At 41.7% G+C, this 13,203-nt stretch overlaps 1 protein-coding gene across 1 annotated transcript; it reads right to left on the bottom strand.

Annotated features, from left to right (window-relative positions):
* Positions 1–1,107: 1,107 nt before the first annotated feature.
* LOC131707037 (E3 ubiquitin-protein ligase TRIM39-like) lies at positions 1,108–13,071 on the bottom strand. The gene is made up of 5 exons (XM_059009087.1): positions 12,812–13,071; positions 7,866–7,988; positions 4,203–4,334; positions 2,497–2,523; positions 1,108–1,826 (listed from the first exon to the last, which is right to left on the bottom strand). The coding sequence occupies exons 1-5, from the start codon at positions 12,864–12,866 to the stop codon at positions 1,285–1,287; spliced, it is 879 nt and encodes a 292-aa protein (XP_058865070.1). The 5' UTR covers positions 12,867–13,071; the 3' UTR covers positions 1,108–1,284.
* Between the last annotated feature and the right edge of the window lie 132 nt (positions 13,072–13,203).

Raw genomic sequence — 13,203 nt, 5'->3', positions numbered from 1 at the left:
CATTTTGAATGACCTTTGCTGCTGCAACAGTGTTTGCCACTCCTCCTATTTTTGTGTCGTCTGCAAGTTTAACAAGTTTGCTTACTATACCAGAATCTAAATCATTAATGTAGATTAGGAATAGCAGAGGACCTAATACTGATCCCTATGGTACACCACTGGTTACCTCGCTCCATTTTGAGGTTTCTCCTCTAATCAGTACTTTCTGTTTTCTACATGTTAACCACTCTCTAATCCATGTGCATGCATTTCCATGAATCCCTACTGCGTTCAGTTTGAGAATTAATCTTTTATGCGGGACTTTATCAAAAGCTTTCTGGAAATCTAAATAAACCATGAACCATGTCGTATGCTTTGCAATTATCCATTGTCGATTGTTGCATCCTCAAAAAAATCAAGCAGGTTAGTTAGACATGATCTCCCTTTCCTAAAACCATGCTGACTGTCTGTCTCCCAAGATACTGTTACCATATAGGTAATTTTCCATTTTGGATCTTATTAGCATTTCCATAAATTTACATATAATAGAAGTCAGGCTTATTGGTCTGTAGCTACCTGGTTTGGTTTTGTCTCTCTTTTTGTGGATCGGTATTACATTACCTTTGCTGTGTCCCGTGTTGTACGTACAGCAGCATTATATTTTTAAAGATGTTGCTGACTCTTTTGACATTTTTAATCACACATCATGGGTCATAAATTAGCCGGGCAATACATTTCTCAACATTTACTCAGGAGGTTCGGCAGGAAACAAATCTCTTCTCAGGATCGCAATGTATCCAGATCACACTCCCTCCTGCAATATTGCTGGCTTTCTTTCCCATAAGAAGCCACTCATTTCAACCAGAGCACCAACATAGTTGCAGACGGAAGCATGAAAGGGATACACTACGATATTTAAAATAAAAATAAAAAAATCTTAATTCCCTGGTTTAATTGCCAATGATGTGTGAATAAAATAAAAAAAATCTAAACGAACTGGAATAAATTAGAAAAAAATTATTCCTGTGACATGGGCAACAAAAGTAATGTTTCTTGTGACATTTTAAACATGGTAAGTACAATCGGTATTTTATGAATATTTTATTAATTTTATGAATATGGTAAGAATTTAAAAAAAACTTTGAATGACATTGAAACCAGTTAAACATGTCCAAAGTAATACATATTTGACTGAAGTCACCTTAGAGAATCACAGTCACTGAAAGTGATACAGGTAAGAAGGTAAAAAAAACACATTTAAAGAAAAACAACCACTCAAAACATCATTATTCCAAGGGACCGTATTCAGTCTCGATCACTGACAGGATAGATGATCAATGGGGCTTCATTTTTCTGCTCAAAGAGACCCGGACTGAAAAATGGGTAGATTTTCTCAGTGAAGGTGTCATTGAAAGTGAAGATGTGAGATCTGGTCTCCACATTGTAAAATGACACCTGACCTTCCTCATAATCCAGATATACCCCCAGTTTCCGAGGCTTCAAACTCAGAGGGAGAGGAGTTGGGGTGTTCGTAAGAGCTCTGAACCCACTTGAAATTCTAAGCCACACAGTCCAGTAACCATTCTCAGGGCTCACTATAATCATCCCTGTCCTGTTGATGGATTCTTTGGCCACTCCTAAAGTCCACTGAGTCTTCTCCCCCACCTCCACTTGCCAGTAGTGTCTCCCTGAGGTGAACCCCTGCTTGCCCAGGACACTGACAACACGATCAAATCTCTTTGGACTGTCAGGGAGATCATGTCGTGTGTTTCCATCTTTTACTTCTTTCCTGTCCTCAGATAGGATGAGCCATGGGTTTGCTGTATCAACATCCAGAGTCACGTCAACTGTAAAGGAGCGAGAGAGAGAGGAGAGGAGACCATAATTCTCATATCAGTCTACTAATACAAACTGTATGTGGTGGTATTATTATCCTTTGCTGGGGATGAGCCCCCTTGCAAGGGTTATGGTGGAGGCAGTCATACGTATGGATGTCACATATTCTCCCATATATACCAGGTATCCAATTGCACTAAAATATGGTTTAAATTATTTAGCATAAGCTATTGAGTATCAGTTTCTGGGGATATAGTGGGGATCCAGTCTGTCCATACATACATACATCCGTCCATCTGCATCTCATATATTTTACATAAATCTGGAGACTTGCTTATCAAATTGTGATGAAACATTTCATTGCTAATTCTTATTCTCTACTATTCTCTACGTACTGTTGATATACATCCTGATAGCTCTACAATGTGACAGGGATGCCTGTTCCTGGCATACATGTTACTGTATCAGTTAAGAAGGACTGGCTGTTCTGTATTACAGCTAGGTGTGAAACCACGCTGGACCTCACCTGCGACTTGTTTGCTGAAGCAAGCATGTGGAAACACAGCTTAACATTTTGTGAGTAGGGTCCAATAATTTATACATAGTTTGCAAAACAGAGACCAGTTGAACTATTTATTTTTTTAGCATTTCTCCAGTTAGTTGTAATTAAAAATACAGTACCTGAAGCGCTCCTAATCCATTTCCACACTAGAAAAGGAAAAAAAATAGAATTGTCAATCAACAACTGTAAGTGCATGGAAACTTACTGGAGCATAAAGAATTGAAGCACTACAGCCAACTCATTCTACAACCCTAACACGTACCAAAACAAAGGATCTGATGTATGTTGAGGTCAGTTCTCTTTTAACATCATGCTCCTAACATTAGTAAATCATTGAGGCTATATTTTTTTCACAGTTATCACGGATTTCATGATTTCTGTGAAACGTACCCATTCTCGTGTAATATGTAGTTCCCCGTGAAAATTTCTGAATGAATAGTGGAAATAGACCAATTTTTTTACTGGTTAGAAATAAATACAGCTTGGACGGCGCCAGTTCCCGTCCAGGCTGTGCAAAGAGGCCGAACTTTGCTGGGGATCTGGAGGGTGGAGTCACATTGGCTCCGACAATCCCGGGGTGAGGAATGGGGGATGGCAAACCGGCAGGGGTCGCTTCTCCTCATTGCGCAGCAGCGAACCCTACTGGCCAGACATCGAGCACATTCAGAGTGGATAAGAAGCAGGGCTGATCTCTGTTCTCTGGACCGATAGCCCGCCCACCTCTGCTCTGGATTGCTCAGCGTGTAAACGATTCTGGCTTTAGGTTTGTGAGATTGAAGGACGCCCACAGAACGTCTGTGCTGTGTGGGGACTCGCTGCGGTGAGCAGAAAAAACATAATTGGACATTCCAAATTGGGGGAAAATAAATAAATAATAATAATTGGTCACTCTAAATTTATAATAAATAAGTACAGCAAACGTTTCCCTTATTGAGAAAATGCTGTGCATTTAGAAAGCTGGAAGCCGGTTTAGTTTGCTTCCATTAAAGGATTGAACACACACTGCATAGAGCTGCATGATTTCTTTACAATGTCTTCAACGAAAAAGACACCAGCTGCATCAAAGATGGAAAATATTTCTGCTAAAGAGAGCTCTGTCCAGTACAAGAAGGGGATGTTTCATGTGTCTGTTGTTATTTTTATTTATGTTTTGTTTGATAATTCACTGATGGTGAAAACAGAATGTATTTAAAAGGAGGATATAAAGAACAAAATATTCTGCAATTTAAGTATTTAAATATTTAGTAACATATGTTGTTCAATAACTGTCGAGAAAAAATATCAATTTTGAATGTGACATCACTATTTTTCTGTTTTACAAAATATATTGTTTAATCGTGACACAGTGAAATATCTATTTCTAGACCGTAAAGTGACGTGTAATAAGCCATTTCTTACCATGAAAAATATACAGCCAAGGTAATAACTTCTACAGACAATAAATCTAAATCTAAATCTACCCCCTACCCCTAAACGTAATGTCTACAACTAACCTAATCTCAACCCTTAAACCTAACTGTGTTACTATTAAAGTCATTTTGACTATTATTTCAACACTGCTTGTTTAGCGCCCTCTAGCGGCTACTACATCCGACGTCAATTAAAAAGCTTGATCCAGGTTCCTACTGGCCCATTCCTATGGGATGATTTTTGCTTGATAATGGCCCATTGAATCGACTGATCTCAATCAGATCGGGTGGATTCGTCCACTCATTTCTGTCATTAGATTTGAGTGAATGCAAGACAGATTCACCCAGGACTTTGCAAATATGAAAATGCTTGATGCTTGATACCTCAACGCTTATATATGAATATGATTATTTACCAAGGATCCCACTTTCATTCACGTTCTTATAGTTCTTCTGTAAAGCAGAGAAGGTTTTGTCCATTTCTTTCTGTTGATTCTGCAGCTTTGAATACTTCTCAAAGAGGCTTGAAGACTGAGAATTTCTGAAAACTGAGAAAAAAAATGACAATCAGACAGCGTCTCTTCTTAATAGATACATTGTGACACTCTCGTGACTGGTAGTAGTGAATGCATTAAACCCTGCATTTAGCACAATCAGCCAATCAGCTTTCAGCTCTAGTGGGCTTCTATCAAATGGCAGATGCCCGCTGCTACGTCACAGCATCAAATTTAAAACCAATCCGGGCAAATATCAAGGAATCATTACAACTGTAAGGAGCATCTAGGGTTTAAAGAAAATAATGAGAAATGTGTTTTCTAATAGTGATAGTTCCCTCTCGATGAAGGCTCTACCATGTGATCGTTGACCTAGACTTGGCGTATAACTCCCATCATGACCAGCCAGCACATGGTAGAGCCTTCGTCGACGGACACTATCGCTTTAACCTCTCCTTTACGCACCTTCCTAGCTCTGTTCTCCCTCGTTAAAGTACATATAGCAAACAAAATATTTCCACTAACTGCCATCACTTTGTAGATTTCACTATATGAAAGAGGCACACATTATGTTAAACTTGCATTTGATTTTCCATGATACTTTCTACATTTCTGAACAATAGAATTGGCGAAGGTATCTTGCAAGTCTTTTCCATGCTGTATTTCCCGTTGAAGGACCTGTAGAGAGGAGGCGATGAGACAAGAGAGAGCCATGCCAGGAAACCTGAAATGAGTGGTTAAAGAGATAGGAGGAAAACCAGGTAGAGCAGCACCTGAGATCCCCAGATCAGAGAGAGGAGTGGAGAATAGCATGATCGACAGTGTCAGAGGCAGAGGAGGTCAAGGAGAATTAGAATGGAGCAGAGGAGAGAGTCAGTTATAGAGATGAGGAAGGTCTGCAGGACAGAACCCGGATTGAAGATGGTCAAGCAGTTTTCAACTTTTCCTCAAGAATATTTGCCAGGAGAAAGATGTTTTTCTTGTAAGCATCGCAGTGTCTCCCCTTCCTGCTCCCTCCTGCAGCAATGCTGGTGCTCGGACTGAAATGAGTGGCACATTGTGGGAAGAGAACAGGGATGCAGGAGGGAGTGTGATCTGGATACCCTGCAATCCTGACAAGAGCTCCTGAGTAAATGTACTGCACAGTTCATGCGTGACCCATGACTTAAATAAATATATGTAACATGTGCCTTATTGACGCACTAGCTGTTGCATTGCTATTAGGAACCTGACAGCTGGTTTAGTTTGAGCACACACTGCATAGAGCTGCATGATTTCTTTAAAATGTCTTCAACGAAAAAGACACCAGCTGCATCAAAGATGGACAATATTTCTACTAAAGTTTTTTATTTTTTGCTTGATATGGTGAAAATAGAATAAAACATGGACATAAAAAGAATATTCTTCAATGTACATTTGTTATTATAAACATTTGTTTTATAATACCTCGAGAAAATGATACATTTTGAATGTGACGACGCTATTTTTCTGGTTTAATAAATATTATGTTAATCGTGAAATACCGATTTTTAGACCGTGAAATATCTGTTCGCATGAAAAAATACAGCCCTGCCCATGACGTGCGATTACAGCTGAGAGCTGCAGCACAGGATACAGCAAAGCTAACTTTGTTATGTACACTTTGACCACAATTTAAATGAGTGCTAACCAAGGTTTTCAAATCAATGTTCTTACCAGCAGCAGCATTATAACTTCCCCCTTTTCAAGTCTTTGTAGTATTTTTACAGCAATTTGAAATACTCTAGAGAGGAAAGGTTACATCTGTTTCCTCAATCAATGTGTTGCAGTTCACTCACTTAAAAAGAGGAACCCGTGACAACGTTAATAAAGCTATAGGAGGTAATAAATGTGTATATAAAACATGTGTTAGCACCCCTTTAATTGCAGATGTATTAGAACTCCCCATTGCTTCTGTTTTGATTTGTTTTGTGTATCAAATCAAACCACTGGAACTGAAAATCAAAATAAGCAGATTAGTGATTGTCTGATTTATTTGAGGACTTTAATAGGACTCAAACTGAACAGACTCCTCTGGGAATTCTGTGCTGCAGAAAGTCAGGCGGACACCTATATGCCAACAAAACTTTAATAACTATGCACTATGGACTTCAAACAAATCTGAACTGCAGACCTCGGCTCATAGTGGGAGAACTAAAGATCCCTTGGAAAGAACTACAGTTACCTCCAGGGGACAATGCTCTCAGTCTGTGGCTTTGGGCATTCTAGTCCCCTGCTGGTAACTGTTCTTCCCTCAAGGCAGAGTAGGGGAGGAAAGGGGGAAATGTAGTCCAGGGGGTTGAAATGACTACATCCCCCAGAATACCTTGAGGGCTAATTGGCTGTTGAGCCAATAATGAGGCGCACCTGGTCCTAATAGAGAGGGGTAAAAAACCAGGTCTGACATGTTTGTTTAGAGAGAGTGTGTGGCATGTGGAGAGACTGGTGTTGTCAGACAGAAAAGCAAGTGCTGTGTGATTTAACTTGTAAATGGCTTAGCCGTCCGGTTCTATAGACTTTTGTCACAGAGTTTGTTTTATTTAAATCTTTTATTTGTTAATAAAAGTGTGCAGGAAAGCACTGGACTACAGTTTCTGTGTCTAGGTCAACTATTTAAAGGGTGCAAACTAGCCTTGGCTGTGGGCTATATCACAATATATTTGTGAATCAGTGGTTGAAAATTCTGGCCTGTGATTGGTTAAACCTCATCATAGGAGGAAAATAGATTGAACTATTGTCCTAACATCCTTACACCACAGGGCAATAGTCTCTGTCTGTCATGTGATTGGTTCACATCACTGTCAGTCCCACCCCTTTTTAAAGGAACGCCTCTCTCCCCTGCACTCTTCACAAGAGAAAATGGCTGAACACCGATTCTGTGAGTTAATGTAATTAACTTCAAAACATACTACAAAGGAAAGATGCTCCAAACACTAAAATGGGGATTAAACGTCACTGTCACTATTTTCTGAATTCAAACAAATTCAACTCGATGAAAACAAATGTGACGGGCAGGATATAAACTGGATTATGCAGCAGTCAGCAAACCAGACGGAGAAAAACTGCTAACTATACGATATGAACTTGAAAAACATGATTTTATGTATTTCTGTTATTTATTTATTTAGTGATGGTGTATCAGCTATATTTAAACAAAATATATAAGTTTTATTTACTATCCAGCCTTGCCTCACTTATTTTCTTGACTGATTCATATATTAAAGATGTACTGCAGACTCAGCCATAATGAAAATTTAAATGCCCCTCAGGAAGACTATTGTTACCTCCAGGGTGCAATGCCCTCAGCCTGCAGCCCCTGTCAGTAACAATAGTTTTCTCTCAGGTCAATAATTCTCTCCTCTAGCTCTCCTCTCCAGTCCATATTTAATATATATATATATATATATATATATATATATATATATATATATATATATATATATATATATATATATATATATTCCAGAATGTTCCAGATTTGTATGGATCCGATTCTGGAATGGCAGTAGAATGCACTGAGCAATGTTCCGTTTCCACTCTGCTCCTTGCTGGGTGTTTAATACTTACAGATGACACTGAGTGTGATGATCGTTGTCAGGATCCACAGCACTGCAAAGGCTGCTGCAGCCCACCTGAAGGAACGTGGTGTCTTCGGGGTCTCCTTCTTGGGAGGCCTTGGAGGTGGTGAGGCTGAGAATAAAGATATAGCACATGGGGTGAGGCCTCCAGCACTGACAAGCTTCATCAATTCAGTTCCCTCAATCTACTTCATAGCTCATAGCTTCATAGCTCACCGGGATGAGTTGCTCTTCAGCCATGATGCCCTTTTGGTACTGTGGTGGTGACCAGAACTGAGCAGAGCCTCACCAGCGTGTTATACAATCTCATCACAACCTCATTACAAAGTTCTGCAAACTTTTGATTAAACAGCAAAGTGTTCGCTTTGCCTTTTTTGAACCTGGGTAGAGTAGGGGCATGGGAATGCAGTATCAGGGGCAGCAGGGTTTTGAGCCTGGGTAGGGTGATGCATGGAAACGATGTATTAGAGTAGAGGGGGCCAGCACCAGGATTCTCCTGACAAGCTCAAAGCAGCTCAAAACCAGGTGAAGCAGATTTAGAGAAACATGGTAAGAGCAAGAGAACCCAAACTCAAAGAGAATCACAAGAGAGTGCAGCTACTGCTGAGAAAGTGTAAGAAAGTGGATTTTAAAATCCTTTGTTAGCACTCCTTTCAAAATAAACTTCCCACATGCCCTCTACTGAGACTGCACAGAGGACTTGACTTACTGGAATCCAGGACCTGCACTTACTGTAAATGCATTGCATCATACTAGTAATACAGTACATAATTACATGGCAAAACTGAACAAAAATCCCACCATAATGTACATTTTAGCAGACTAATTTTCTACCCAGCAGTAACCTCATTAGCTACTGTAATATTATTAGACATTTTTAATTAGAAATGGGTCCCAGAGGTAAAGACCGGTGGCGCCCGCCAGATTTCTAAAGTTTGTTTTAATTTTTGAATATCAGCAGCATTCAGAACTTCCTCTTTACCATTCTGAGTCAGAAGGTGTTTAAATAAAGCAGCCTGTTGGCTTATCGTGGTTGACAGTATGTTAGCGATTCTTTCTCGGCAAGCCTTGTGGTTAAGGTTGATTTAATTTGTTTATAAAACCGAAAGGATGGATGCTATTTCTTTGCTTCCAATAACCCTAACAAGTCTTTAGAGTTTTCTGTTGCTCAAAAAACTGATCTGAGTATATTAAAGCACAGAGATACCTGCTCACCCCGGATATGGGTTCAATGTTCACGCCCACTCGTCACTTGATTGGTCAGTGTTGTGACGTGCTTCCACCCATCCCGCTTTGGCCTGCTTTGGGAAAGTGTCCAAAAAAATCAGGGCAGCTCGGATTGGCAGCCAATGCAGGTTGGCTAAATGAACAGTATCAGGGGCAGCAGGGTTTTGATACCGGGTAGGGTGGGGCATGGAAACGCAGTATCAGGGGCAGCAGGGTTTTGATCCCGGGTAGGGTGGGGCATGGAAACGCAGGATCAGGGGCAGCAGGGTTTTGAACCCGGGTAGGGTGATGCATGGAAACGCAGGATCAGGGGCAGCAGGGTTTTGAACCCGGGTAGGGTGGGGCATGGAAACGCAGGATCAGGGGCAGCAGGGTTTTGAACCCGGGTAGGGTGGGGCATGGAAACGCAGGATCAGGGGCAGCAGGGTTTTGAACCCGGGTAGGGTGATGCATGGAAACGCAGTATCAGGGGCAGCAGGGTTTTGAACCCGGGTAGGGTGGGGCATGGAAACGCAGTATCAGGGTCAGCAGGGTTTTGATCCCGGGTAGGGTGGGGCATGGAAACGCAGGATCAGGGGCAGCAGGGTTTTGAACCCGGGTAGGGTGGGGCATGGAAACGCAGTATCAGGGGCAGCAGGGTTTTGATCCCGGGTAGGGTGGGGCATGGAAACGCAGGATCAGGGGCAGCAGGGTTTTGATCCCGGGTAGGGTGGGGCATGGAAACGCAGGATCAGGGGCAGCAGGGTTTTGATCCCGGGTTAGGTGATGCATGGAAACACAGTATCAGGGGCAGCAGGGTTTTGAACCCGGGTAGGGTGGGGCATGGAAACGCAGGATCAGGGGCAGAATATAATCTGAAGATTCCACGGGAGCTCCAAATTCCACGATTTCCGAGGTATTCCGTTATCCGCAGATTAGGACTGACTAATGATGGGTGTCAAAACAAGAAAAGGGAATTAAAAAGCTGCCCCTCCAGTGTCCAGGCCTCACAGCTCAGATGCCTCTCTTGCAAGTACAGTGGTACGGTATTTGGATTTTCAGTTATTTAAATAACATTTTAATTCATTTTTACAGATCTGGAAAACGTTTTAATACAGCAACTTCCTCTGAAATAAAAGTCACTTTCACTTACACACGCTGTAGTAAAATAGTGTTTGTCACTCACATGCATTGATATTTGCAATGCATTCAACCCTTCAGTTTCAAGAAAGGATGCAAATGCTCAACTTGATAAATGGTTTAACAGGATAGTCCACTATGTGATAGGCTGCCCTGTTAATACACTTTATGCTACCATGTTTAAACTTGCCATGCTTTTCCCCTGGTTATTCTACGCATTTCCCATAGTTTACCCTGGTTTGCCATGTTTATTAATATGCTTTACTATACAGTATCTCACTATTCTTTACAGTGCTTACCTGTGCTTTACAATGCTTCCATGATGCTTGATTACACTGTACTGTGCTTTTACTGGGGGAAACTTTAATAAGGGTTTGTTTATCCTATTTTAATATGTTTTAACATACCTCTCTGTGCTTTACAATGCTTCCCTATGCTTTACCAGACCTCTCTGTGCTTTACAATGCTTCCCTATGCTTTACCAGACCTCTCTGTGCTTTACAATGCTTCCCTATGCTTTACCAGACCTCTCTGTGCTTTACAATGCTTCCCTATGCTTTACCAGACCTCTCTGTGCTTTACAATGCTTCCCTATGCTTTACCACACCTCTCTGTGCTTTACAATGCTTCCCTATGCTTTACCAGACCTCTATGTGCTTTACAATGCTTCCCTATGCTTTACCAGACCTCTCTGTGCTTTACAATGCTTCCCTATGCTTTACCAGACCTCTCTGTGCTTTACAATGCTTCCCTATGCTTTACCATGCCTCTCTGTGCTTTACAATGCTTCCCTATGCTTTGCCATAATTAGCTGTGCTTTACAATGCTTTCCTATGCTTTACCACACCTCTCTGTGCTTTACAATGCTTGCCTATGCTTTACCAGACCTCTCTATGCTTTACAATGCTTCCCTATGCTTTACCATAATTAGCTGTGCTTTACAATGCTTTCCTATGCTTTACCACACCTCTCTGTGCTTTACAATGCTTCCCTATGCTTTACCAGACCTCTCTGTGCTTTACAATGCTCCCCTATGCTTTACCAGACCTCTCTGTGCTTTACAATGCTCCCCTATGCTTTACCAGACCTCTCTGTGCTTTACAATGCTCCCCTATGCTTTACCAGACCTCTCTGTGCTTTACAATGCTCCCCTATGCTTTACCAGACCTCTCTGTGCTTTACAATGCTCCCCTATGCTTTACCAGACCTCTCTGTGCTTTACAATGCTTCCCTATGCTTGACCAGACCTCTCTGTGCTTTACAATGCTTCCCTATGCTTTACCAGACCTCTCTGTGCTTTACAATGCTTCCCTATGCTTTACCAGACCCCTCTGTGCTTTACAATGCTCCCCTATGCTTTACCAGACCTCTCTGTGCTTTACAATGCTCCCCTATGCTTTACCAGACCTCTCTGTGCTTTACAATGCTTCCCTGTGCTTGACCAGACCTCTCTGTGCTTTACAATGCTTCCCTATGCTTTACCAGACCTCTCTGTGCTTTACAATGCTCCCCTATGCTTTACCAGACCTCTCTGTGCTTTACAATGCTCCCCTATGCTTTACCAGACCTCTCTGTGCTTTACAATGCTCCCCTATGCTTTACCAGACCCCTCTGTGCTTTACAATGCTTCCCTATGCTTTACCAGACCTCTCTGTGCTTTACAATGCTCCCCTATGCTTTACCAGACCCCTCTGTGCTTTACAATGCTCCCCTATGCTTTACCAGACCTCTCTGTGCTTTACAATGCTCCCCTATGCTTTACCAGACCTCTCTGTGCTTTACAATGCTCCCCTATGCTTTACCAGACCCCTCTGTGCTTTACAATGCTTCCCTATGCTTTACCAGACCTCTCTGTGCTTTACAATGCTTCCCTATGCTTTACCAGACCTCTCTGTGCTTTACAATGCTTCCCTATGCTTTACCAGACCTCTCTGTGCTTTACAATGCTTTCCTATGCTTTACCAGACCTCTCTGTGCTTTACAATGCTTCCCTATGCTTTACCAGACCTCTCTGTGCTTTACAATGCTCCCCTATGCTTTACCAGACCTCTCTGTGCTTTACCATGCTTCACTATGCTTTACCACACCTCTCTGTGCTTTACAATGCTTCCCTATGCTTTACCAGACCTCTCTGTGCTTTACAATGCTCCCCTATGCTTTACCAGACCTCTCTGAGCTTTACCATGCTTCACTATGCTTTACCACACCTCTCTGTGCTTTACAATGCTTCCCTATGCTTTACCAGACCTCTCTGTGCTTTACCATGCTTCCCTATGCTTTACCAGACCTCTCTGTGCTTTACCATGCTTCACTATGCTTGATTATGTTTTGCTGTGCATGAGGCTGAAAGCTGAGTTTAAAAGTGTAAGATATGTGCCTGCTCCTTATTTGACTGATCTGCTCCCTACAAACACATGGACGATTCCCTGACTCTCCCTACAATCCAAACAGATTCCCGCATGCCTGCTGGCATTGGAAACACACCAAATCATTCTGGAAAGGGTATCTGAGAATACTGTTTTATCACTGATCATCATGTCAAGGATATCACATTTGACAGTGCAAGCATTAAAAACCCTCAGTAATTACCTGTTTGCACGCCAGGTCCGAGATTGAGAGCTGAGTAGACAATATCCATCTCCATAGCTAGTGATCTTAATGGGAATAATCAGCCGTGTCTGATCTGAAGAGAAAATCTAAGATCAGCCGTGTCTTATCTGAAGAGGAAGTCTAGGCTCTTTTTTATAAGCTAGGCTGAGGTTAGTGTTGGGGGAGGGATCATCACTTAATAAACCCTCCTCTCAGTCTTTCTTTTATACCAAACCTAAAGAGAAGGCAGGCAACCTCCTCGAAGTATTCAGAAGGCTACACAACTACCAAACATGCATGTCAACCAGAACACATGTATTTTACAGTAAGCGTCCAAAAAACAAACAGACAGACCATGGATATCATTTCCCCTGTGTGGTATAAATTTCATG

This window comes from Acipenser ruthenus, chromosome 38 (genome assembly GCF_902713425.1).
Source record: "Acipenser ruthenus chromosome 38, fAciRut3.2 maternal haplotype, whole genome shotgun sequence".
Lineage (NCBI taxonomy): Eukaryota > Metazoa > Chordata > Actinopteri > Acipenseriformes > Acipenseridae > Acipenser > Acipenser ruthenus.
The sequence above is the reverse complement of the archived record's forward strand: the minus strand, read 5'-3'. Positions and strand labels throughout refer to the sequence as shown.

Excerpts from the sequence above, each read along its gene's own strand:
- LOC131707037 (XM_059009087.1), bottom strand. The coding sequence starts at position 12,866 with ATGGAGATGGATATTGTCTACTCAGCTCTCAATCTCGGACCTGGCGTG. Across the intron at positions 2,524-4,202 it reads GAATGAAAGTGGGATCCTTG|TGTGGAAATGGATTAGGAGC; the intron begins GTAAATAATCAT and ends TTCCTTTTCTAG. Across the intron at positions 1,827-2,496 it reads ATGGATTAGGAGCGCTTCAG|TTGACGTGACTCTGGATGTT; the intron begins GTACTGTATTTT and ends GCTCCTTTACAG.